Raw genomic sequence first — 20,610 nt, 5'->3', positions numbered from 1 at the left:
TACTGGGAACTGCATAATGATGGGCGTGTTGGGGGCGGACTCTCCCGGGGTGAGCTCACCCACCCGGCCGAGGCTTCAAGCGCTTTGAAAGCGATCTCGCGAGCAATTGACATGCGCGGCATGAGTGAAGAGCTATTCCCTTGACCACTGCAAACTCGTTGGCTGGTCCACGACTACTTTTCACACACGTTGTCGGCTTCCTCTAGATCTAGCTAGTGCTTGCTTCACTCGCGGGCGGAAGACGTATTTGACAGGCGCTAGCGCACTTTCTCACGCATAATGGCCGCACCAACAACCACACAAACAGCAAAACGAACACCCGCACAGCAATCCCCCACACACTCAGACGCTCTGAAACACAAACTCTCAACGTCACCATATGTGCTATACCTCCCAAAAGCTCTCGCACTATTCATTCTTGGGTTCGCATTCTCCATCATAATCGACCTGTTCCTGCAGGAGCACGACATAACTCGATATCCGCGGAATGTCAGTCAGCTCTTTTCCACGGCGTCTTGGGTTCCACTGTGTTGCGGTTCTTCGGCGCTACTGATTGGGACTCTGCATCCGCTGTTGGACTATGCCCTGTTCGGGAGGCCACATAAGTACAATAGGGACTGGTCGAGCGTTATGAGGTATGCCGGACGAGGGATGCACGATTTTTGGGGAGGCGGTCGCGCTTACGTTTTGTGAACTTAGGTGTTGCGGGGGGTTTATTGGAGTAAACTACGCTGCGACGGTATGGTGCTATCGTTACGGGTGTCCTGGAAAGCGAGAGCGACTGTCGCTGACAGGTTTTACAGAAGTTGCCATGGACAAGCAGTATACAAGTGTCGATGGTCCTGGCCTTGTCAGCGATCTGGCTATGGCTGATGTTTGACCGAAGTCCACACGGCTTCTTCCTCTCATCGACCGTCGCCATCCTGGGAACGTGGTTTGCCCAATTTTTGGTTTCAAATGGAATGTACAGGTATGCACTCGTCATTTCCTCATGTCTTGCACATTTGCCTATCCGCTAATCCCGTTTCACCTGGAGCAGCTTCACGAAAGCAGATTTCTTCGGCGTGCGGTCATGGTTCCCTTGCATGCTGTTTTCGGGAGCAATTATGTTCGGGTCAATTGGGCGTCAGTTGACGATAGTACCGATGGAATGCTTTCCGCGAGAGCTTGATCGAAAGAAGACCAGCGAAAGAGAACGGCGGCCTGTAGAGAAGAAGGAATGATGCGGGGACATGACGGGGGTGGGATGGGATAGGCTTTTTGGTAGCATACATGAAGGAAATAATGGTTGTAAATAAACACTCCTCCGCGCCGCGCAGTACACCGCAATGTGTGTATATCCCACACATGTTCCCTGCCAGCGAAAGTGATGCATGACAGGACGAGGTGGATGAGATCCGACTTTCATTCACAATATGAGAAAACACTTCATGTCGTTTAGGTTTGCCTACGTAACCACAATCAGATCCTAGCCGACCTACGCCGTCACGCCTACAACCGTCCAACACCAGCGAGGCCACTCTACTGGATGCCAAGATCCTTAGCAACCATCCCCGCACAAATCGGGTGATAAAAGTTCCTATTCTTCAGGAACGTCTCCTTAGCCAATGCAGCGCCCTTGGGACCCGCCTTGTTCAACGCGCGATAGAGCACACGGACAAACTTCATGCGGCCGACCTGGCCGAGGAACACCGTTGCGAAGGGAAAGGCTTCCTCGTAGGAGGCGTTTAGGCAGAGCCAGAGCCAGCGGCACTTGATCTCGGCGTTGCCGACGTCGTTGAGATCGTAGGTCTTTTGCATGGCTGCTAGGACGGGGTGGGGGAAGGGGTCTTTTGCTAGGAGTTTCTCGAGGAACATGACTGGTGGTAGGAAGAGTAAGGGCGGCAATCATTGAGTCTACGCGCGTTGATACCAACATATCTCAAACTTACTTTTCTGGCCCGCGTTGAACTTGTCGAAAGAGGCACGGTCGACGGTGGGGTTGGAGTCGCCACGCTTCTTGTCCCACCTGCAGAGTAAACGTGTTAGAGACGGATACCTACGGCGCGCATGTACAGCCAGTGCGAGCTTACTCTTGAGCCAACTCCTCGCAAGCTTTTGCTAGGGTGTCGTCGTACTGGTTCAACACCGGCGGCTAGAGATCCAAGAAAGGTCATTGAGCGTCTGTTTCACGAATGATATACGTATCCCACAACTCAACCTACCTTTCCGGGCTTGAAGAACCACGCGTCCCAGTCAACTGTATCCAGAATGCTCTTCTTGTCAGCAAAGAACTCGTAGAGGTAGTTCTTGAAGTCCGTCGTGTTGATGCTCTTGTGTGCGAACTTTCTGACGTGTGCTTTGAGGTACGGCTCTGTTTTCCAAAATTAGCAAGTAGTTCATACACAACCATATGGACGTCAGTCAACTCACCGAAGACTTCAGGTCCACCCAGGGTCTTTTCCAAATAGTACAGGAGTGAGAATCCCTTCTCGTATGGGACGGACGAGAAGCTGCAGCAGGAAACCATCAGCATGGCTGAATAATCGTTTGGTCCCGTTCTCTCAACGTGATGACCTACACGTCATCAGGGTCTTGGCCCTTCAGCCTGGGGCAAAGGCAGGTGTATTCAGGGTGGCCCGATTCTTCCAAATGGTCGAGCGACTCTTGCAACGCCTTCACACCGATAATGGCCTGGAACTCTGCAGTTTGGCGGCCGTGCAACCGGCCGGTAATCTTACGCTCCACGAATACGGTGAAACCTTCGTTAAGCCCTGATATGTGAATGAGTAGGTGGTCAGCCGGTATCCCATCGTATGCATCGTCGCGGGGTACATACAAAAGTGCTCCCAGTTCTGTGTCGTAACGAGGTTTCCCATCCAGCTGTGGCTGATCTCATGGGCAACGACATCCACCAAGGAACGATCTCCAGCAAGCAAAGTCGGGGTAACGAATGTGAGACAGGGGTTCTCCATTCCACCGTAGGGGAAAGAGGCAGGCAGCAGCAGCAGGTCGTAGATGCCCCAGTCATAAGGGGAAAGCAAGTCTTCGCCCGTCTTGATGAATTCCTCAGTTCCGGCGAACTCCCATGCAGCAGCTTCCAGAACTTCGGGTTCCGACCAAACGGTTGACCTGTGTCCAACCTGCTTTCCTTCGATGTTTCCTACAGCCAGGGCGATGAGGTAACTTGGGATGGACACTTTTTGCGAGAAAGAGAACTTTTTGCGGTCTCCGACAACGTCCTCTCCAGTCCTGACGGCGCTCATGAGCGCCCTCAGCTGAGAGGGCACGGTGACGTCCGCTGAGTAGGTGATCTTGTTGCCTGGGGTGTCCTGGATAGGGACGATGCTTCGGGCGTGGATCGCCTGGCATTGACTGAACAAGTATGGGTGCTGCTTTCCAACGGTCTGGCTGGGAGTCAGCCACTGCAGGGCGGCAGACTTTTCGGTAATGGTGTATTTGAGGCTAACTTTGACCGTTTCCTTCGCAGACAAGGGCTTCTTCAGGTGAATGGTGAACGCAGCTCCGAACTTCTCGTCCCTCGGGGCGAGGTCGGAGGACAACTCGGTATCGGAACCGTCACCGACGAGAAAGACTTTGTCGACGGTGAGGTGGTTAGTGTCGAGGACAATCTTCTTCACATCGTCCTTCTGAGCGATAAGGGTGTGAACCGCAATTGCATCGATGGTCTTGGTGTCAAAGTTGACCGCCCACGAGAGGTGCGTGTGTGAGAGGGCGACCTCGTGGGTGTTCGCATAACTGTTAGGGTCAGTTGGGCAGAAGGCAGCCATGGTTGCGGAGGTTGCTATGAGTAGGAGATGAATGAGGATAAGCACTTGAAAGCCGTCTGAATTTGAGGTTCGCAAATGGGCGTCCTACGAGAGAGACGAGAGCCGAGGACCGTGACGGACGGGTGACAGACGCAGAAGACGCGTGCGTGACCGCGGAAACTGGGAAGGTCCACTGCTCGTCCGGTTGGCCATCCAGAAAATATACTCACCTGCAGAGTATCTTCGAGCTGGCGACGGAAGTGGCGGGGCGCATCTCACAAGCGCTGGGCCGGGACGAAAGTACTTTCCATATGTGGTCAGAGGCTCCTCACAGATTGTGGGCCCTCTACCAGCTGGACAATTGCCGACGGGCCATCGACGGTAGGGAAGGTTTGCTGAATCGCCCAAGATCCCGGCCGTTTGTATCCGAGTGGCGCATGCACGGCCAGAGCATGATGCCGTAGAAGAGGTGAAGAGGATGCGGTTTTCACGCGCAAGACAAACGCCAACTGGCTCTGAAGCTGACCGGTAGCAACGCGGGAAACCTGCATTCAATAACAGCTTGCGGGAGGCTGATCCGCCGTTCATTACGAGAATGAGGCCCCGCCCGTTGTCTGTAAGTGCGGTCCGCTACTGTATTGTACATTATGCCCTCCTTCCTTCCGTGGTGCGCCGTTGTTTGCAAACCAGTCGCCAATGGCCTTGCTTGTCGTAGATCGATCTGGAGCGATTGGTTGAGAACGCGTCGCTGCGAGTGTTCTGTAATTTAGGAGAGGCGGAGAGCAACAACTTTGGGAAATGTTCAGCAGAATTCCTGGGCCGCTGGCGATAGAAACTCCTTCGTCCTGTCGCCGCTCCTTGCTGTTTACCAGGCAACATAAAAAGTACAGCGTCTGGCACTCTCTAACCTGCTTCACCAGCACCAAAGAACCTCTCCCCACAATGGCAGCCGCTGGTTATCTTTTCTCTTCGTGGCACAAGACGCCGGAATACGTCGAACTGTTCGAGCTCACTACCGACCAGGATGAAGTCATCTTGAGGGACAAGGGCGGTCCCGCTTATGTGGAAGGCCAGGTCAAGCTGAACATTACAGAACCCCTACAGGGCGCTAAGTGTATCTTGTTCCGCTTTATCGCTGGAGTCATTGCCAAATTTGACGACCCGGAGGTACGCCAGCGTTTTCCGTTCTTGCAGTCATTTTAGTCAGGCGGAACCGCTGCTGACTTTCATTCGACCTTCATTTTCCAGTTCAGTGCAAACCTCCGCGGGCCACAACGGCTCACAGACCAAACGCTGAAGCTATGGGAACCCACAGACGACGACGATCAGCCCGTGCCTCTCGAGGCCGGCAAACACAACTTCACCTTCCGGGTAAAGATTCCCGACCACATGCCGCCATCGTTGAGGTTCGAGCGCGGACACGTCCAGTACATGCTCGTCGCCACTATCATATGGGAGCCCCGCACGTTTTGCGGCCTGCCGTGCATACCGATGTCGCGCCTGCCCACCGTCTCCAAAAAGGAGGTGTTTGTCCGCAAGCCGCCGGCCACAATCGAGCCTATTGTCGAGACGCTGAAGCAGCTGACGGAGGGAGAGGAGAAGAAGGTCCGCATTGTGGAACAGAAGGGCGAGAACGGAGTCGCGGGTGGGAGGACGCTGTGGAATCCTGTGCCGGAGGTGGAGGTTGCGCTACCTACCGTCCACGCCATTCCCTCGGAGAACATCCCCGTTACCATAAATGCGAGCGGTGGTGCATCGCTGGTTGAGCTCAAATGGCAGCTGCGACAGCATCACTCGTTCCTCTTCACGTGAGTTATCACATACTTGGAGTCGGAGCTTCACTTCAAAGATCGCTCTAATCACTTTATCATCTCGCAGACATAACGCTGGCTTCAGCTTTATGGGCGGAAAAGTCGATTCCGCAAGCAACGTCATCAGCGAGAAGAATGTCAAAGAGAAGCATTTCCTCCAGAAGCAGTACATCTACACCCCAGAGACTGGACATTACCCTGGGCTCGAACATGCCGTGGATGTTCCGATCTTGGCGCCGTTTGAGGACCTGCATAAAGCTGCCGAATTGTGCCCAGATGTTGAGGTAAGAATGATCACCCTTTGCGCCGGGCGCACTTGGTGAACGATTCTTCCTCCCAATTATCCCGGCTCACTCGCATCGTCCCGCTAGACAAACGTCCTAAAAGTCCACCACATCATCCAACTCGAAATCAAATACCGACCGAAAGGCGCAACTCCCAAAGACGAGCCCCAGGAATCCAAGGTAGAAGTCCCCATTGTCTTCTACGTCGCCCCCTCCGCTTTCCCCACTGCCGTCGCCGAGATTGAAGGCGCTGAGAAGGACGGCAAGGACACGCTCAGCCTGCCAGATTACGAAGAAAAGGCACCTGCGCTGCCTACGTACGCAGAGGATGAGGAGGGTGTTAGGCGGCGCAAGGTCTGAGTGGGGATACTACCCTCGGCTGTGGCGGCCGGCCCGTCATTCAGCAATAGTTTGTGTGGGAATTCGACAGAAGTTTTGGGGCGTTGATTGCGTCGATTTTAGGACATACACTGGCTTTAGCGTCTCGTGCATAGTTCTTGAATCTCTTTCCATATATCTTTAGATTCACATCATTAAAAAGACTCGTCTCCACATATGTGCTGCAAAACCGGCAAGTGAAGAATAATTGCATACTTGGTGTGTCTATGTACAATGCGAAACAACGGGAAAACGCTACCGAATGTAAAAGGAAGTCCTATGGAAGACGATAATCACAATGGCAAGACACTTCAGATCAAATCAAAAACAGTAGCGCTAAAGTTAGGCTGAAAAGATTCCGGGTAAGGTGACAACGTGAATAGAAAGAGGAAGGAAGTCCGGCGAACGAGTGTCGTCTGCGAAGGTGAGCGACGTGTGTGAATGATACACTGAGCAAAAGCTTTGCCGATCTGGCTGTTGGTGGGGTGGAAACCGTATCCTCAGGCCCGCTGAAAGACGATTTCGAAAATCTATTTTGTGAATTCCTTCAGAATCCGCGATCCCGCGGATCCGAATCCGACCCACTGGGGTTGTCAAGGATCTCCATATCAGCAACCGAAATCCTCTCGGTTCCACCAAAATTGATTTCGGAGGTCAGGCCGAGTCCTGCGCTCGCTGCGCCGCCGGTCGCGACGGCAGCCCGTCCGCCCGTAACGCTGGCTTGGTGGGTGCGTTTGGGGAAGCGGTTGATGATGGCGTTGAGTTCGTTCATGCGGAGGGGTTTGGTAACGTACTCGTCCATTCCGGCGTTGAGACATTTCTCGCGGTCTCCGATCATGGCGTGAGCGGTTACGGCTGTGCGCGCAAACTGTTGTTAGCGATTTCATTCGATGTGACTGAGGAGTCTTCGAACTACCCACCAATAATTGGAATCCTCTTCAATGGGGAGTCGTGACCCATCTTCTTCTCGATCTGTCGAATGACTTGAGTCGCCTCAAATCCACCCATCAGGGGCATTTGGACATCTGCAAGAAGGAAGTGAATCAGCATGATGGCGCAAAAGCAGTGTAAAGAATGTATCGAAGACACTTACCCATCAAGATCAGATCGAAGGCTTCACGCTGGAATGCTTCTACCGCAAGCTTTCCATTCTCCACAACGGTGGCCTTGTGCCCGAACTTCTCCAGGATGCGGAGAGCGAGCTTCTGGTTGACCAAGTTGTCTTCCGCGAGAAGGATATAGTATCCTCCACTGTTGTCCTTGTTCGCCTGGCGTGCAGCGCCGTTGGCGTCAGAACTTTCAAAGGCGGGGATGAGAGCATTGACAATATCCACTTGAGTAGCGGGGTTGGACGCGTAAGAGGCAATACTGGTGTCGATACACCACTTCATATCCAGACGCATGCGAGCCGAGTCGGCGAAGAGAACAACGGGGGTGTATCGTAGACGAGTGACGTCGCGGGCTCGGTTGATTGCCGCGAGAGATGTGAGGACAATTGCAGAGTAGGACTTCTCCTCAGCACACTGGTTGGCAGCTTCGATCGTGTGAACGCGCGTTGACGCCAGGTTCAGGTTGCGGAGCATTGCCTCCAAGGCTTCCATAGAGTTGGCAACGTGTTGCGAGGGAGATGCCGGTGAAGCCGGCGATGTGGCCACTAGGGCATTGGAGGTCTCACCGGCCCCAATGTCCGGGGTATCGTTCTTCTCTCCATCATCCAACAGCAAGAGGCTGGCGCCGCTGAAGGCTTGAATCTTGTGGTCGTCCTCACCACGTTTAGACAGCTTGAAACGGACGTTAAAATAGAACTGGGATCCCTTTCCGAATTCACTTTGCACCCACAGATCGCCTCCCATCAAAGCGACCAGACGACGAGAGATAGTCAATCCCAGACCAGTACCACCGAACTTCCGGCTCGTGGAACCTGAAAAGTGCGCAAGTACTGATTAGTTGAGGACGAATAAACCTCGGGCTGCGGTGCGTTTTTGGCTTCAGAATCTTACCATCAGCTTGGCAGAAAGTGTCGAAGATCAAATCCAACTTGGATGCCTCGATTCCGATGCCAGTGTCCGAGCAACAGAATACGATCTCAACCTCGTCTCCGACGATACCCTTGAACGTGGCGTGCAGCGCAACTTCTCCCGCAGATGTGAACTTGATAGCATTCTGCGTCGCGATGCATATATGAGATGGTGAGTGATGCTTCTGGGGGCCAGAGAACAAAACCAATGGGGATACATACGCCAACCAAGTTGGTAATGACTTGCTTCAATCGCAACTGATCGCCAACCAACTGATCGGGGATGGTGTTGTCGATGTCGAAGAAGAGTGAGATGTTCTTTTGATACGCACGAACGGCCAGAGTTTTCAAGAGAGAGAAGACGACATGACGCAAGCTCATCGGGATCTCTTCCATGACCATGCGTCCAGCCTCGATTTTGCTGATATCCAAGATGTCGTCAATGATGGACTGAAAAAAAAGGGACAAGTATCAACCACGACGTCGCAGAGAGATGGAAACCTCAAAAAATTGGATTGCTTACCAGGAGGGAGTTGGCCAGCGACGAGACAATGATCAGGTTGTCCTTCTGCTGGCGCGTGAGTTCCTGTTCGAGTGTGAGGGCAGTCATGCCGATAATACCGTTCATAGGGGTTCGAATTTCGTGACTGGATCAAAGAGGTCAGTAGATTCGACGATGTGGCAAGTGGATCAGGGTGTTTACCTCATATTGGCCAAGAATTCAGACTTGGCACGGTTCGCAAGTTCAGCGGCCTCCCTGGCCGCGGTGTTCTTTTGAATGGACTCGCGGAGAGTCAAAACCATCTGGTTGATCTTGCTCTTCAAACTAGCCATTTCGCCTTCGACTTTGATGTCGATCAAGCGGGTAAAGTCCCCGTCGGTCGCAGCGGCGGAAATGTCGGCGAAGGCACGGACTTGAGAAGTGAGGTTACTGGCCATGGTGTTGACATTGACAATGATAGTCCTCCAGGTGCCTTCGACATCGTCGACTTGGGCTTGAACGCCGAGCTTTCCTTCAGTTCCTACTTCACGCGCCACTCTCGTCACCTCTGCAGCGAAAGTTCTGAGCTGATCCACCATCCGATTGAGATCGCGCTTCAAGGCCGACATCTCCCCTTGCACGTCAACAGTGACCGTTTTCGAAAGGTCTCCGGCCGCGATGGCCGTCGACACGGAAGCGATGTCGCGCACTTGAGCGGTGAGAGACGCGGCCATGGCATTCACGGAATCCGTGAGGTCTTTCCAGGTACCAGCGACATCTTTCACTACGGCTTGGCCTCCCAATTTGCCCTCAGTGCCTACTTCTCGCGCTACTCGAGTGACCTCACGAGCGAAAGTTCTCAGCTGATCGACGAGCGAATTGACCGTTTCTTTGAGCTGCAACATTTCTCCCTGAACGTCGACAGTCACGTTCTTTGACAAGTCACCTTCGGCGATAGCGGTACTAACGGACGCGATATCCCTCACTTGAGCCGTCAAGTTCGCGGCCATAGCGTTGACGGAGTCAGTGAGATCTTTCCAAGTGCCGGCGACGTCCTTCACCACGGCTTGACCTCCAAGCTTTCCTTCGGTACCGACTTCCCTGGCTACACGCGTGACCTCCCTTGCAAAGGTACGCAGTTGGTCGACTAAGGAGTTGACGGTCTCTTTCAACTGCAGCATTTCTCCCTGGACATCGACGGTGACGGTTCGAGACAAGTCACCCAGCGCAATGGCCGTACTGACAGAGGCAATATCACGCACTTGCGCTGTCAAATTCGCTGCCATGGCGTTGACCGAGTCCGTGAGATCCTTCCATGTACCGGCGACGTCCTTGACAACAGCCTGACCGCCAAGCTTCCCTTCCGTTCCGACTTCTCTAGCGACTCGAGTGACTTCTCGCGCGAACGTCCGTAATTGGTCGACAAGCGAATTGACGGTGATCTTCAATTCTAGCATTTCGCCTTCCACATCGACGGTCACAGTCTGGCTGAGATCACCCCTTGCTATGGCTGAACTGACAGACGCAATATCACGGAGTTGCGCAGTCAAATTGCTCGCCATCGCATTGACTGATTCTGTCAGCTCACGCCAGGTACCGGCAACGTTCTCGACGACAGCTTGACCTCCAAGCCGCCCGTCTGTTCCGACCTCGCGCGCGACACGAGTAACTTCAGAAGCGAAGGTGGTCAGCTGCTCAACCAGAGAGTTGACGGTTTCTTTGAGTTCCAAGATTTCACCGCGTCCATCGACTCGCACTTTGCGGCTCAGATCTCCTTTCGCAATGGCCTTGGTAACATCAGCGATATCTCGAACTTGAGCAGTGAGGTTTGCGGCCATCGCATTCACCGACTCGGTCAACTCCTTCCATGTCCCACCCACATCTTTGACGACTGCTTGTCCCCCGAGGACTCCTTCTGTCCCCACCTCTCGAGCAACCCTGGTCACTTCTGATGCGAAAGTTCTCAGTTGATCTACCAACGAGTTCACCGTTTCCTTGAGTTCGAGCATTTCACCGCGGACATCTACCGTTACCGTCCTGCTGAGATCTCCACGAGCGATGGCGAAACTGACTGAAGAAATGTCGCGGACTTGAGCCGTGAGGTTACGTGCCATCGCGTTCACACTCTCGGTCAACTCCTTCCAGGTTCCTCCGACATCCTTGACAACCGCTTGTCCTCCGAGCTTTCCTTCAGTACCCACTTCACGGGCAACACGAGTGACCTACAAGTATGTTGATTGAGTTTACCCCGGTCACCGCAATCTGAAGGTCTAATGAATGAAAAGAAAACATACCTCCGCTGCAAACGTGGTCAATTGGTCGACAAGCGAGTTAACGGTCTCCTTGAGTTCCAAGATCTCGCCCCGTCCGTCGACGCGAACCTTCTTGCTGAGATCCCCCCGGGCAATGGCTTTTGTCACATCCGCGATATCACGTACTTGGTCTGAAGTCGAAGGGCATACATCAGAACCCGAGCAATTATCATTGAACCGCTTTGCAAACCCTTACCAGTAAGGTTGAAAGCCATGCGGTTCACATTGTCCGTGAGGAGGGCCCAGGTTCCGCTGACGCCATGCACTTGCGCTTGTACTCCCAGCTGGCCTTCTGTTCCGACCAAGTGTGCTACTTTTGTGACCTATGATGTACGAAAAGTAGAAGGTAATCAAGTATCAGTAGGACGTCGGGGCGACGGTGGAGACGAGAAAAGATTCGAGGAACTGCCCCTGCTCAAGTGATTACCTCGATAGCAAAAGAGTTCAGGGTAACGACCATGGAGTTGATAGTATCTTTCAGAATCAAGGCATCTCCCTTGAGGTCTACGCGAATTTCCCTCGTCAGGTCTCCAGAAGCGACTGCTTTGCACACTTCCACGATCTCTTTGATGCGGTCGCTGTGAGTCAAGCTGACGGTGTTTGCAGACTCAATGAGGTCCTTCCAACTTCCTTCGGCGTCGGCGACAGCGATCTGCTGGCCAAGCCTTCCTTCACAACCTATGTCGTGCAACACTCTGAGTGTTGGCGCAACAAAGGCTTCCATGCGATCGGCCGCTTGATTGATGCTCTGAATCAGCTCGACTTGTGTGGGCGGAAGCCTTTCCAGGGAGACGTCGATACGCTCGCTGAGAATACCACGACCCATGGCGTTCACGACCTTGATGCACTGCTCAAAGGCTACATCACGCTTGTCATCCTCGACGGCTGTACTTGTCAAGGTCTTGTAGTCTGCTGCCTCTGTAGAAATAGAGTCTGATACTAAAAGATGAGGTAACGAGGAGTCAGGTGATTTGACGCAGCCACGAAGAGAACTAGATCACAACGAACCTTTCGTTTGATGAGTCAATCGTTCCTGCTTTTCCAAAATGCTCCTCAACATATTCTGAATCCGAATTGCCTGGTCTTCACTGGCGTTTTCAATGTTCTGGATCCCGTCACTACTGCCAATCGATCCATGGGAATCACCTGCATCCATACTCTTGTCGCGGCGGGAGAATAGGACGGATCCGAGAGTTGACGTGAAAGATGGGGTGCGCGATGGGCGACGCTGTAAGCCTTTTCCGCTCATATGAGGGTCATGGCCGTTAATAGGCGGTGTAGGTAGAGCAGTCGACCGCGGGCTGATATTGTCCACGAGAGCCGCAGCATTTTGGAGGTCACCATTGCTTATTGAGTATAGAACGCTTTCCACCCGATCAAGGAGATTTCCTCCGTGAGACATTTCCTGTGATCGATTCGAGAACAAGTGTGATTAGTGAGGATCTGATTCAATGCAGAAGTCCGCAGCAGTCAAGCCAGTGCATGACGAAGACGAAAGGGAAGAGATAAACCACCGGTCTTGACCGGGTCCGAAAGCACCAGTCCGTCGTGGGAGAGTTGGGAAAGCTAGCGTTCAGGGATTCCGCAGAGAAAAAAGAATGACGTCCTTACCTGCGGGTTTCGTGACGCAGGCCCGGTCCTAGTTCGGAGCTTATTTACGTTCTATTCGACCCCAATCTCGCAGCTTGCACCGTAAAAACCGTTTCAATGAAAACGGAATTGGTTGATCAGAAGAGAGGTTTGCCGTTTTGAAATAAGGTCGCTGGACGTCACAACAGGCCACGAATCAGCGCTGTGCTATGCGGCGCCTCCTATAGCAGCCTGTAGCAAATATTGAGTGAAAGTGCCCTGTGAGTTGTTTGCGAATTTTCCCACGATTGGAAGGTGGTTGTTATCGCAGGCGAGGGTTGCGGAAAGACGACAAACCGCGGGGGCCTGAGTAGTTAAGTTATCTTAGTTAATGAGGACGGGCAAAATCAAGGCCGTCATGTCTCCCAGTTCTGACCAGCTCAAGCAGGTCAGGCATCTCCATACCTCCGTTCCCGTGTTGAAACGAAACCAGCTGCTTGCCGCCCTGCATGATGAGAACTTCATCGTCTTCAAATCATGAGCTGCGTTAATCGCGCTACGTCATATCGGTGGGGTTACACAACCCATCGCGCAAAGGCCTCTTCCAAGTTCCAATAATTCGGTAAATGCGCGAGCCCAGCCGCACGGGTCTAACCGTATAGGATGTCTCGAGGACTCGGACTTGGTCTATTTTACAGGACATACGGTATTGCGGCAATCCAAGTACTTTTCTTCTGGGATTCGAGCCTCGATCGTTGATGCCTGCCCGATTCTGATATATGGGGCGATATCTATATATGAATGGCCGACACGGCATGGATGGCACGCTGTCAGTCCCGGACGACCCTGTCAAAACGGCGTGGCATACAAGTTAAGCATCATGATTCACATATGAGGCCGCTTTTGTGAATCTGAGAAAAGAGGTAGGCGAGCAAGGCGAGCGCCCCTCAATGGACGAGCTCGATCAATTGGGAGAGGTTTCAAATTCGCAGCGAGCGAAGCGAGCCCTCCCGGCTAGTTGCTCCAATAAAGGTCGATAGCTTTGGGCAACTGTCGATTTACCATCGATTAATGTAAACCACAAACCGAGTGTCCGGAACAAAGCGCGATTGCATATTGCTGCTACCAGTATTCCGATATCCTTGCAAACGCCAAAAGCAGGTTGAGAGCAACATCGCCGCTCCATTTCCTCGAAGAGCTCCAGATCCAGGCAGAGGCTTCCCTTCGCGCACGGTTCGATAAAGATTTACTGGATCGACGCCTGATACTGGCCTCATACGAACATGCCGATTCCAATGCGCCTTGGGTATGGCTTACCGTGCCTGGGAACTCAGGCGAGGAGGGCTGGGTTATGTAGAAAGGTGGTCTCTGCGGTAACCAGCGAACTGTGGACAGGGGCGCCCTCGCCCTCGCTGAAACAACCCTTTCGAAATATAACGACTCTAAGACCGGGTGACGCCGGGCAAAGAACCAAACTCCTTCTCCGAACCACCTTCCCCGGCGCCCACCAACGCAATTCGGCGACTTCATCCACTCCGCCAACTCCCAACGCTGTGCAGTACACTCCTGCTCCTCCACCACCAGCAGGCCCCGAAGTAGGGTCCGCTGCAGCAGATTGGCAAATTATAAAGCAGCTCGGCGCTTACTTATGGCCCAAGGATGAGGCAGGGATAAAAGCGCGTGTGGTGATTGCCTTATCGCTTCTGATAGGCGGAAAAATCATGAACGTGAACGTGCCGATATTGTTCAAACAGATCGTCGATGTTCTGCAGCCTATGCCAGCCACTGGCGCGGACGTGTTGACAGTTGCTGGCACGGTTTTGTTGGGCTACGGGGCGGCGAGACTGGGATCTTCGCTCTTCCAGGAGTTGCGGACAGCTGTTTTCGGGAGGGTGGCTCAACGAGCGATACGTTACGCATCACGGGAGATATTCTACCATTTGCTGAAGCTTGACTTGAGCTTTCATCTGAGCCGACAGACCGGTGGATTGACGCGTGCCATCGACCGCGGCACAAAAGGAATCAATCAGATTTTGTCATCTATGGTCTTTCATATATTCCCTACGGCACTCGAGATTTCGATGGTGTGTGGAATCCTCGCCTATAGCTTTGGTCCCGCATATGCCGGAGTAACCATCCTCACCATGGGGGCATACACCGCCTTCACCTTCATAACGACCACGTGGCGAGTGAAATTCCGAAAGCAAATGAACGCTGCAGATAACAAAGCAGCATCTGTTGCTACCGACGCGCTCCTCAACTTCGAAGCCGTCAAGTACTTTACGAATGAGCGTTTCGAGGTCAAACGGTATGATCAATCGCTCGCAAAGTACGAAAAGGCTGCCACCACCTCCGTAACGTCCCTCGCGTATTTGAATGCGGGGCAAAGTGCGATCTTCTCTGTCGCGCTGACCACGATGATGTGGATGGCGGCGCAGGGAATCCTTGGAGGGGCGATGACAGTCGGTGATCTCGTCATGGTGAACGGATTGCTGTTTCAGCTGTCGATGCCGTTGAACTTCCTGGGTACCGTCTATCGCGAGACTCGCCAGAGTCTCATTGACATGGATACCATGTTCAGACTCCGCCATGTCAAATCGGCCATCGAAGAGCCACCTTCGGCGAAACCTTTGCAACTCGTCAAAGGTGGCGAAATCCGCATCAACAATGTCAAGTTTGCGTACCACACTGGGCGTCAAATCCTCGACGGAGTCGACTTTACGATTCCAGCCGGCAAATCAGTTGCCTTTGTTGGCCCTAGTGGTTGTGGAAAGTCCACCATCTTGCGTTTACTCTTCCGCTTCTTTGACCCACAAGAGGGCAGCATCGTCATTGACGGTCAAAACATCCGCGATGTGACAATCGAAAGTCTTCGCCAATCTATGGGTGTTGTGCCACAAGACACCATCCTGTTCAACCAAACCATCTACTACAACATCCTCTACGGTCGTCCGGATGCTACCAGGGAAGAAGTGGAAGAGGCTGCCCGCAAAGCCAGGATTCACGACGTGATCGTCAACAACTTCCCGAATGGATATGAGACTGTTGTCGGTGAGCGTGGTCTCATGATCAGCGGTGGCGAAAAGCAAAGAGTCCAACTGGCAAGAACGTTCCTGAAGAATCCGGCCATCATGCTCTTCGACGAAGCCACCTCCGCGCTGGACCAAACCACCGAGACGGCCATCATGGCCACGATCCGCGATTTTCTGAACGATCCCCACCGCGCCGTGTCCAACGACGCTGACGTGAACTGGCCACGCACACGGACCGCTGTCTTCATCGCTCACAGACTACGGACGATCATGGACTGCGATCATATCGTTGTCATGAAGGAGGGGAAAGCCATCGAAGTCGGCACCCATGAGGAGTTGCTGGCGATCCCCGATGGTGTGTACGCCGGCATGTGGAGGGCGCAACAGGAGACTGGGGGTTCTTCGGGGAACAACAATAATGGTGGGAAGACGTTACGTGAGCCCCGGGAAAGGATCGCCGAAGAGGAGGAGGTGCGAGGACATCTTCGTGCGACGAATGAGGAGGCAGAGAAGGATGGGGCATCGGACGGGACATCCCCGCCTAATGTTCTGCCCAACGTACCGCCGTCACCATGAGTGATATCGGATTATTGTACAAATAAATCCTACGGAAGGTTTGCTACATACGTCTTAGCAGAGTCAGAACCTTTTACGACGACAACATCACTTTGTCCCGGGCTTCAGCGGCGGGATCGGGAATCGCTTGATGATCTTTCCCGGCCCGTTGCGCTGCCACAAGTCTGCAAGCGTCGTGGCTAGCTTATCCGGCTCGTCTTCCTGTAGATGGCATAAGACCAAATGAATTGATTGAACTCCAAGTACGCTTAATAGTGGGGAAGCGTTTGGCTGCTCCTTTCACATACCTGAATGGCATGCCCAGACTCTGGATAAAGCACCAGCTGGAACTTGCCCTGCATCTGCCCAATCGTCAGTGCTGTGTCCAGCCGATCCGTTCCTAAATCAATCAGAACAAGAAGTCAAATCATAACTCATTTTCTGAAATCTGTTGCTCCGAGTGAACACCCGCGGGGGTTGACAAACTGCCTTTATTTACCTGCAAGTATCAACATCCTTGCCGCCTTGATAGACAAAAAATTTGCAGAGAGGCCTTGGAACCAGCCTGCCGAAACATTTGAGTTGTTCACTTCGTCGTTCTGCCCTCATGCATGGGACAACCTAGGCGGACACCCAGATCAACGGCACTCACCATGCCAATGCTTCTGCGACCGACCCAAATCCGTCCTCCACACCCATTTCTTCGCTCCCTCAGTATCGCCGTCCCCCGGCACCTCAACAAGCTGCGGCGGGACGGAGATGAGTGCCGATGATAGATTGCGCAGGCCGCCTATTGTGACGCTGGGGAAGAAAAGCGTCCCAGGCGATCGAATGTCAGTCAAATACAATGGAGGAGAGAAAAGCATGAGTTAAGAGATACCTCCATTCCACGGCCTGGTCTATTGAGCGGAAGTGGGATGGCCGGTTGCGGAGATAGATTTCCATGTGTGCCAGTGAGTCCACCGCCGTGCCTGCAGAAGCAAGAAAAGTGCGAGGTTTAATGCTTTGGGCGGTTGCAATGGGGAGACACGCACGCTCACCTTCAACGACATCAAGCACAGCGACCGCCAGCAGATTCCGCACTTTGCCCGTCAACGCCGCTTCCGTGACGACTGCACCGCCCATGCTATCATTCGACAACCGCTCAGCACCGTCATCCGCTACCGGACATACACGGGCAAACGCACCTATGCCCCACAAGTATGACCTCCGGAATCGCATCCGGATACAGGACATCAAGCAGGTTGACCAAGTCGGCCGCAAGCGTGTCTAAGGAGAGGTCCGTGTCATCTTGTGTTGTCGTAACACCTATCATCGGAAATCAGCCGCCGTCAATCCTCCGCCATGATCATACCCCCCCCCTCTGATACTGAAAGCCCGTCACACACGCCCTACCAACCATGCCCCCGGCAATCAAACCCCACCACGCCCACATTCCCCACGCGTTCCCTCAACTTCCCAACCGCCAAAGCCCACGACAGCGCTGTATGTCCCGCGCCATGATGCAGAACAAACAGCGGGGCTTTCGAGGATGTCGGTGATGACGCTGAGGATGGTGGGACCTCGAAGACGCGGAAGGTGCCCTGTGAGGCGGGGACGGGAATGTCGCGCGAGCTGGTGAAGAATTGAGACCAGGTTGGTGCGATGGTGGTGGTGGGGCGGCCGGGGCGGTGGGCGGGGGCGGGGGCGGGGTGTTTGAAGAGTTGGTGGGCCAAGGACATTGTTATAGAAAGTTGGGAGTTTGAATGTGTGATGATGGAATTGGCGTCGTCGAGGTGCAAAGTTCAAACAGCCCAGCCGCATCGAATGCTCCCACACGCCAGGTTCCATAATTCCCAACAAAAGTAACAGAACGTGTATGCCCCACCACACTCTAAAGCAAACGGCACACTCCTAAGCCCGACAAGATAAAATGTAAAGTCCCTGGTATGGACCGCCACTCAATGTAACGTCATGGCAGCGGACCATCTGCCTCTCGTAGAACTCCCGCCTCTCGTCGACTTCACAGACCGCTGCTGAAGCCCCACGCCTTGCACCGGTGTATTCGTCATCCAATCCTCCGGCGGGAACTTTGTGGAACTCATGGGAGATGCCCGCCCTCCGACATTGCCGCTTCCGCCCCATGCTGATTGGACCGCTGGAGGTCGTCCGGATCTCGGTCGTGGGACCGTGATGACATTCGTATGGAGAGACTGGCTGGATGCGCGTGTATTTATCATTTGGCGCGTAGGCCTGATGCCGGCTTGTTGTTCGAGGTGTTGCATCGATAGGGAGTGCTTGGCTTTTTGAACCGCTGGACCATCGACGAGGTTGGTTTTTGTGATTGGTCCATTGGGAGATGCGGCACGGGATGCTGGGAACGAATCAAGGTCATTTCGTGTCGGCGCGATTGAGGTCGGGATTGTTTGTTTCCTTGACAAACCTACCAAAATTCAACCGTGCCATGCGAAGGTCGTTATTTTTCTGCTCCAGAATGGATATCCTTACGCTGTTCCCGGTGATCATGTCTTTGAGCATCCGGTCGCCGTCGACAGCGCCCGCGTCCAAATCTATCAGAGAAATGGCTCAGGTATGCATTGATATCCTTCCCCTCACGAAAGATGTCCTACCGGAGTCTGCAATCTCGTGCCCCAAGCTAACGTCCGGAAACTTCATCAGCGCGTGTATACACGCGGTGAGCTCTTTGCTTTTGGCATCAGCGACTTGCAGCATCCGCTCCATCTGCATATTGGCGTCAACAAGTCGTTGGGTATCATCTCGCGACAAGGCGAGATCTTGTTGTTCCCTTTGCAGTTTCTCGGTTGTTGTGCGTTCAGCCTCCGCGAGCTGGTGCGCTTGACTTTCCCATTTCTGTCGATCCCGCTCCACGGACGCCATTTCGTCGATGGTGGACATGAGATCCTCGCGAGTCGTTTTGAGGGTTGATTTTAGCTCTGTCAGTTCGTGTTGACAGTCGTTGAATTCGTTGGTTGCAGTTCGCAGTTGGAGCTGCGTTTCGTTCAGCAACGTTGCAGTTTCCCTTGCCTCACTTTCAAGCTCAGCCTTTGATTTTGAGAGAAATTCATCTGAAACGGACGGCATGAGCGAGTTTAGGTCGCATCTCGTGGGTTGTACACGTGTGTTCTGATACCCTTACTTTCGTCTCGCAGAGCTTCTACTACTTTGACAACCTCTGTCAGCTTTCTTTGCTGTATCTCAGAAGAAGCCACCGCATCTGCTTTCGTTCGCTCAGCTTGCTCGACCCAGCCGACCAACTCCTCCCGATCGCGCAAGAACCGTTTCTGCTCGGTCTGAAATCGGAGAACAATCATAAGCCCATGAACCCATTGGAAGCATCAGGCTCGCAATAGAAGCTCACCTCGAACTGCTCCACCAGTGCAGCAATCTGCGCTTCGCTCTGCTTTCTGACCGAGTGCAGCAGTTCGTCCGAGTTTTGGATTGATTCCCTCATCTGCCCACATCACGCATGGAATCGTCAGCGGCTTTTCGAGACAGTATTAGAGCTGTACCACCCCCACCTTTGCCTCCAACCGAGCCACTTGCTTCTTGCATTCTTGCAACTCGAGTTCGGCCGGGCCCGAAATTGAGACCTGCACCTCCGTCGACGCCGTCTCAATCGAAGCTTGCACCTCTGCCTCCGCCTTCTCGACGATTATCGGAAAATTACTTTTCCCTTCCACCGGAGCCGCGTCTTCATCCACCAACTCGAATCCGGCTCTCATGCCGAAGAGATCACCATTATCCATCCCCGAGGACGAATCGGTCGCAGCGACTTCCATCGTCTGAGACGATGCATCCCGTTTGTCAGGGATTCTCGCCCGAGGTCTACGTCGGTACGCCTTCACTTCTGCCAGGACGGATGCGAACATCCCTACGTCGGCGGGTTTGAACGCTGTCGTTGGTGCGGAGACGGCTTGGTTTAAGATCTCGATAGCCTGATTCGCCTCGGGATCTGAGACCACATCGTCTGTCATCGTTCCCCGCTCTGCTCGCTTTCGAAGGGGAGCGTCACTCACAGCCTCTGGTAGCGCTTTCGTTATGAACTTACTGGAGGTCTATCCTCATCAGTCACAAGAGGCGCTACTCTTCGAATTACAACCTCACACTGTTCTCCCGGCCGTCGCGACAGAATGTCTTTCAGAATGACATTCTCCTCTTCCAGGCTCTCGAATTGCTTTAAGAAGTTCAGCACAGCCAACTCTCTATCGTATAGGCAATCCTACGCGTGTAAAGCGGTTAGTTACCCACCGGAAGCGAATGAGATTGTTGGACTTACCACATAGAGCAGGTGCATCTTGTTCCACCGTATGACAGCGTGACACATGCGAACAAGATCAGATGCATCAAAGTCTTCTTCCGTCGCAGCAGTAGGAAACAGTGGCGTCCTAAAGCTATTGGGGAACCACTATCGTTATTGAGCTT

The 20,610-nt window shown here is 53.3% G+C and overlaps 7 protein-coding genes across 7 annotated transcripts; 3 read left to right on the top strand and 4 right to left on the bottom strand.

Moving 5' to 3' along the window:
• Window positions 1-184: 184 nt before the first annotated feature.
• EV422DRAFT_360612 (insulin-induced protein-domain-containing protein) lies at window positions 185-1,372 on the top strand. The gene is made up of 4 exons (XM_053066637.1): window positions 185-635; window positions 700-739; window positions 804-970; window positions 1,040-1,372. Exons 1-4 carry the CDS (start codon window positions 280-282, stop codon window positions 1,221-1,223), a joined length of 747 nt encoding a protein of 248 aa, XP_052927614.1. The 5' UTR covers window positions 185-279; the 3' UTR covers window positions 1,224-1,372.
• A 149-nt stretch (window positions 1,373-1,521) lies between these two features.
• Window positions 1,522-3,770, bottom strand: EV422DRAFT_550180 (peptidase family M1-domain-containing protein; the record flags this gene model as incomplete). The annotated part of the gene is made up of 7 exons (XM_053071755.1): window positions 1,522-1,859; window positions 1,932-2,008; window positions 2,073-2,134; window positions 2,205-2,353; window positions 2,413-2,492; window positions 2,561-2,753; window positions 2,819-3,770. 7 exons carry the CDS (start codon window positions 3,768-3,770, stop codon window positions 1,522-1,524), a joined length of 1,851 nt encoding a protein of 616 aa, XP_052927613.1.
• A 921-nt stretch (window positions 3,771-4,691) lies between these two features.
• On the top strand, window positions 4,692-6,204 carry EV422DRAFT_504753 (uncharacterized protein; the record flags this gene model as incomplete). Its single annotated transcript, XM_053068447.1, has 4 exons — window positions 4,692-4,916; window positions 4,998-5,557; window positions 5,628-5,844; window positions 5,932-6,204. The coding sequence occupies 4 exons, from the start codon at window positions 4,692-4,694 to the stop codon at window positions 6,202-6,204; spliced, it is 1,275 nt and encodes a 424-aa protein (XP_052927612.1).
• Window positions 6,205-6,769: 565 nt separating this feature from the next.
• EV422DRAFT_565503 (uncharacterized protein) lies at window positions 6,770-12,434 on the bottom strand (the record flags this gene model as incomplete). The annotated part of the gene is made up of 11 exons (XM_053072326.1): window positions 6,770-7,077; window positions 7,143-7,247; window positions 7,316-8,143; window positions 8,223-8,385; window positions 8,462-8,689; window positions 8,763-8,886; window positions 8,943-10,942; window positions 11,015-11,163; window positions 11,229-11,355; window positions 11,460-11,971; window positions 12,041-12,434. 11 exons carry the CDS (start codon window positions 12,432-12,434, stop codon window positions 6,770-6,772), a joined length of 4,938 nt encoding a protein of 1,645 aa, XP_052927611.1.
• A 1,450-nt stretch (window positions 12,435-13,884) lies between these two features.
• On the top strand, window positions 13,885-16,209 carry EV422DRAFT_550178 (putative ABC transporter; the record flags this gene model as incomplete). The annotated part of the gene is made up of 3 exons (XM_053071754.1): window positions 13,885-13,907; window positions 14,070-16,030; window positions 16,097-16,209. 3 exons carry the CDS (start codon window positions 13,885-13,887, stop codon window positions 16,207-16,209), a joined length of 2,097 nt encoding a protein of 698 aa, XP_052927610.1.
• A 43-nt stretch (window positions 16,210-16,252) lies between these two features.
• Window positions 16,253-17,995, bottom strand: EV422DRAFT_360417 (Alpha/Beta hydrolase protein). Its single transcript, XM_053066635.1, has 8 exons — window positions 17,588-17,995; window positions 17,376-17,496; window positions 17,229-17,314; window positions 17,069-17,159; window positions 16,841-16,989; window positions 16,688-16,753; window positions 16,497-16,588; window positions 16,253-16,410 (listed from the first exon to the last, which is right to left on the bottom strand). Exons 1-8 carry the CDS (start codon window positions 17,907-17,909, stop codon window positions 16,297-16,299), a joined length of 1,041 nt encoding a protein of 346 aa, XP_052927609.1. The 5' UTR covers window positions 17,910-17,995; the 3' UTR covers window positions 16,253-16,296.
• A 23-nt stretch (window positions 17,996-18,018) lies between these two features.
• On the bottom strand, window positions 18,019-19,477 carry EV422DRAFT_360527 (uncharacterized protein). The gene is made up of 3 exons (XM_053066636.1): window positions 18,798-19,477; window positions 18,615-18,737; window positions 18,019-18,541 (listed from the first exon to the last, which is right to left on the bottom strand). The coding sequence occupies exons 1-3, from the start codon at window positions 19,267-19,269 to the stop codon at window positions 18,129-18,131; spliced, it is 1,008 nt and encodes a 335-aa protein (XP_052927608.1). The 5' UTR covers window positions 19,270-19,477; the 3' UTR covers window positions 18,019-18,128.
• Between the last annotated feature and the right edge of the window lie 1,133 nt (window positions 19,478-20,610).

The sequence above is a fragment of the Fimicolochytrium jonesii genome (assembly GCF_025526975.1).
Source record: "Fimicolochytrium jonesii strain JEL569 chromosome Unknown EV422scaffold_5, whole genome shotgun sequence".
Lineage (NCBI taxonomy): Eukaryota > Fungi > Chytridiomycota > Chytridiomycetes > Spizellomycetales > Powellomycetaceae > Fimicolochytrium > Fimicolochytrium jonesii.
Note: the sequence above shows the minus strand (reverse complement) of the source record. Positions and strands in the feature narration are given on the sequence as shown.

Coding starts and splice junctions, on each gene's coding strand:
- EV422DRAFT_360417 (XM_053066635.1), bottom strand. CDS start 17,909: ATGTCCTTGGCCCACCAACTCTTCAAACACCCCGCCCCCGCCCCCGCC. Junction 16,990..17,068: donor GACCAGGCCGTGGAATGGAG/GTATCTCTTAAC, acceptor TTTCTTCCCCAG/CGTCACAATAGGCGGCCTGC. Junction 16,754..16,840: donor GTCGCAGAAGCATTGGCATG/GTGAGTGCCGTT, acceptor ATGTTTCGGCAG/GCTGGTTCCAAGGCCTCTCT.
- EV422DRAFT_360527 (XM_053066636.1), bottom strand. CDS start 19,269: ATGCCGTCCGTTTCAGATGAATTTCTCTCAAAATCAAAGGCTGAGCTT. Junction 18,738..18,797: donor GCACGAGATTGCAGACTCCG/GTAGGACATCTT, acceptor TTTCTCTGATAG/ATTTGGACGCGGGCGCTGTC. Junction 18,542..18,614: donor CATGGCACGGTTGAATTTTG/GTAGGTTTGTCA, acceptor ATTCGTTCCCAG/CATCCCGTGCCGCATCTCCC.
- EV422DRAFT_360612 (XM_053066637.1), top strand. CDS start 280: ATGGCCGCACCAACAACCACACAAACAGCAAAACGAACACCCGCACAG. Junction 636..699: donor GACTGGTCGAGCGTTATGAG/GTATGCCGGACG, acceptor TTGTGAACTTAG/GTGTTGCGGGGGGTTTATTG. Junction 971..1,039: donor GTTTCAAATGGAATGTACAG/GTATGCACTCGT, acceptor CACCTGGAGCAG/CTTCACGAAAGCAGATTTCT.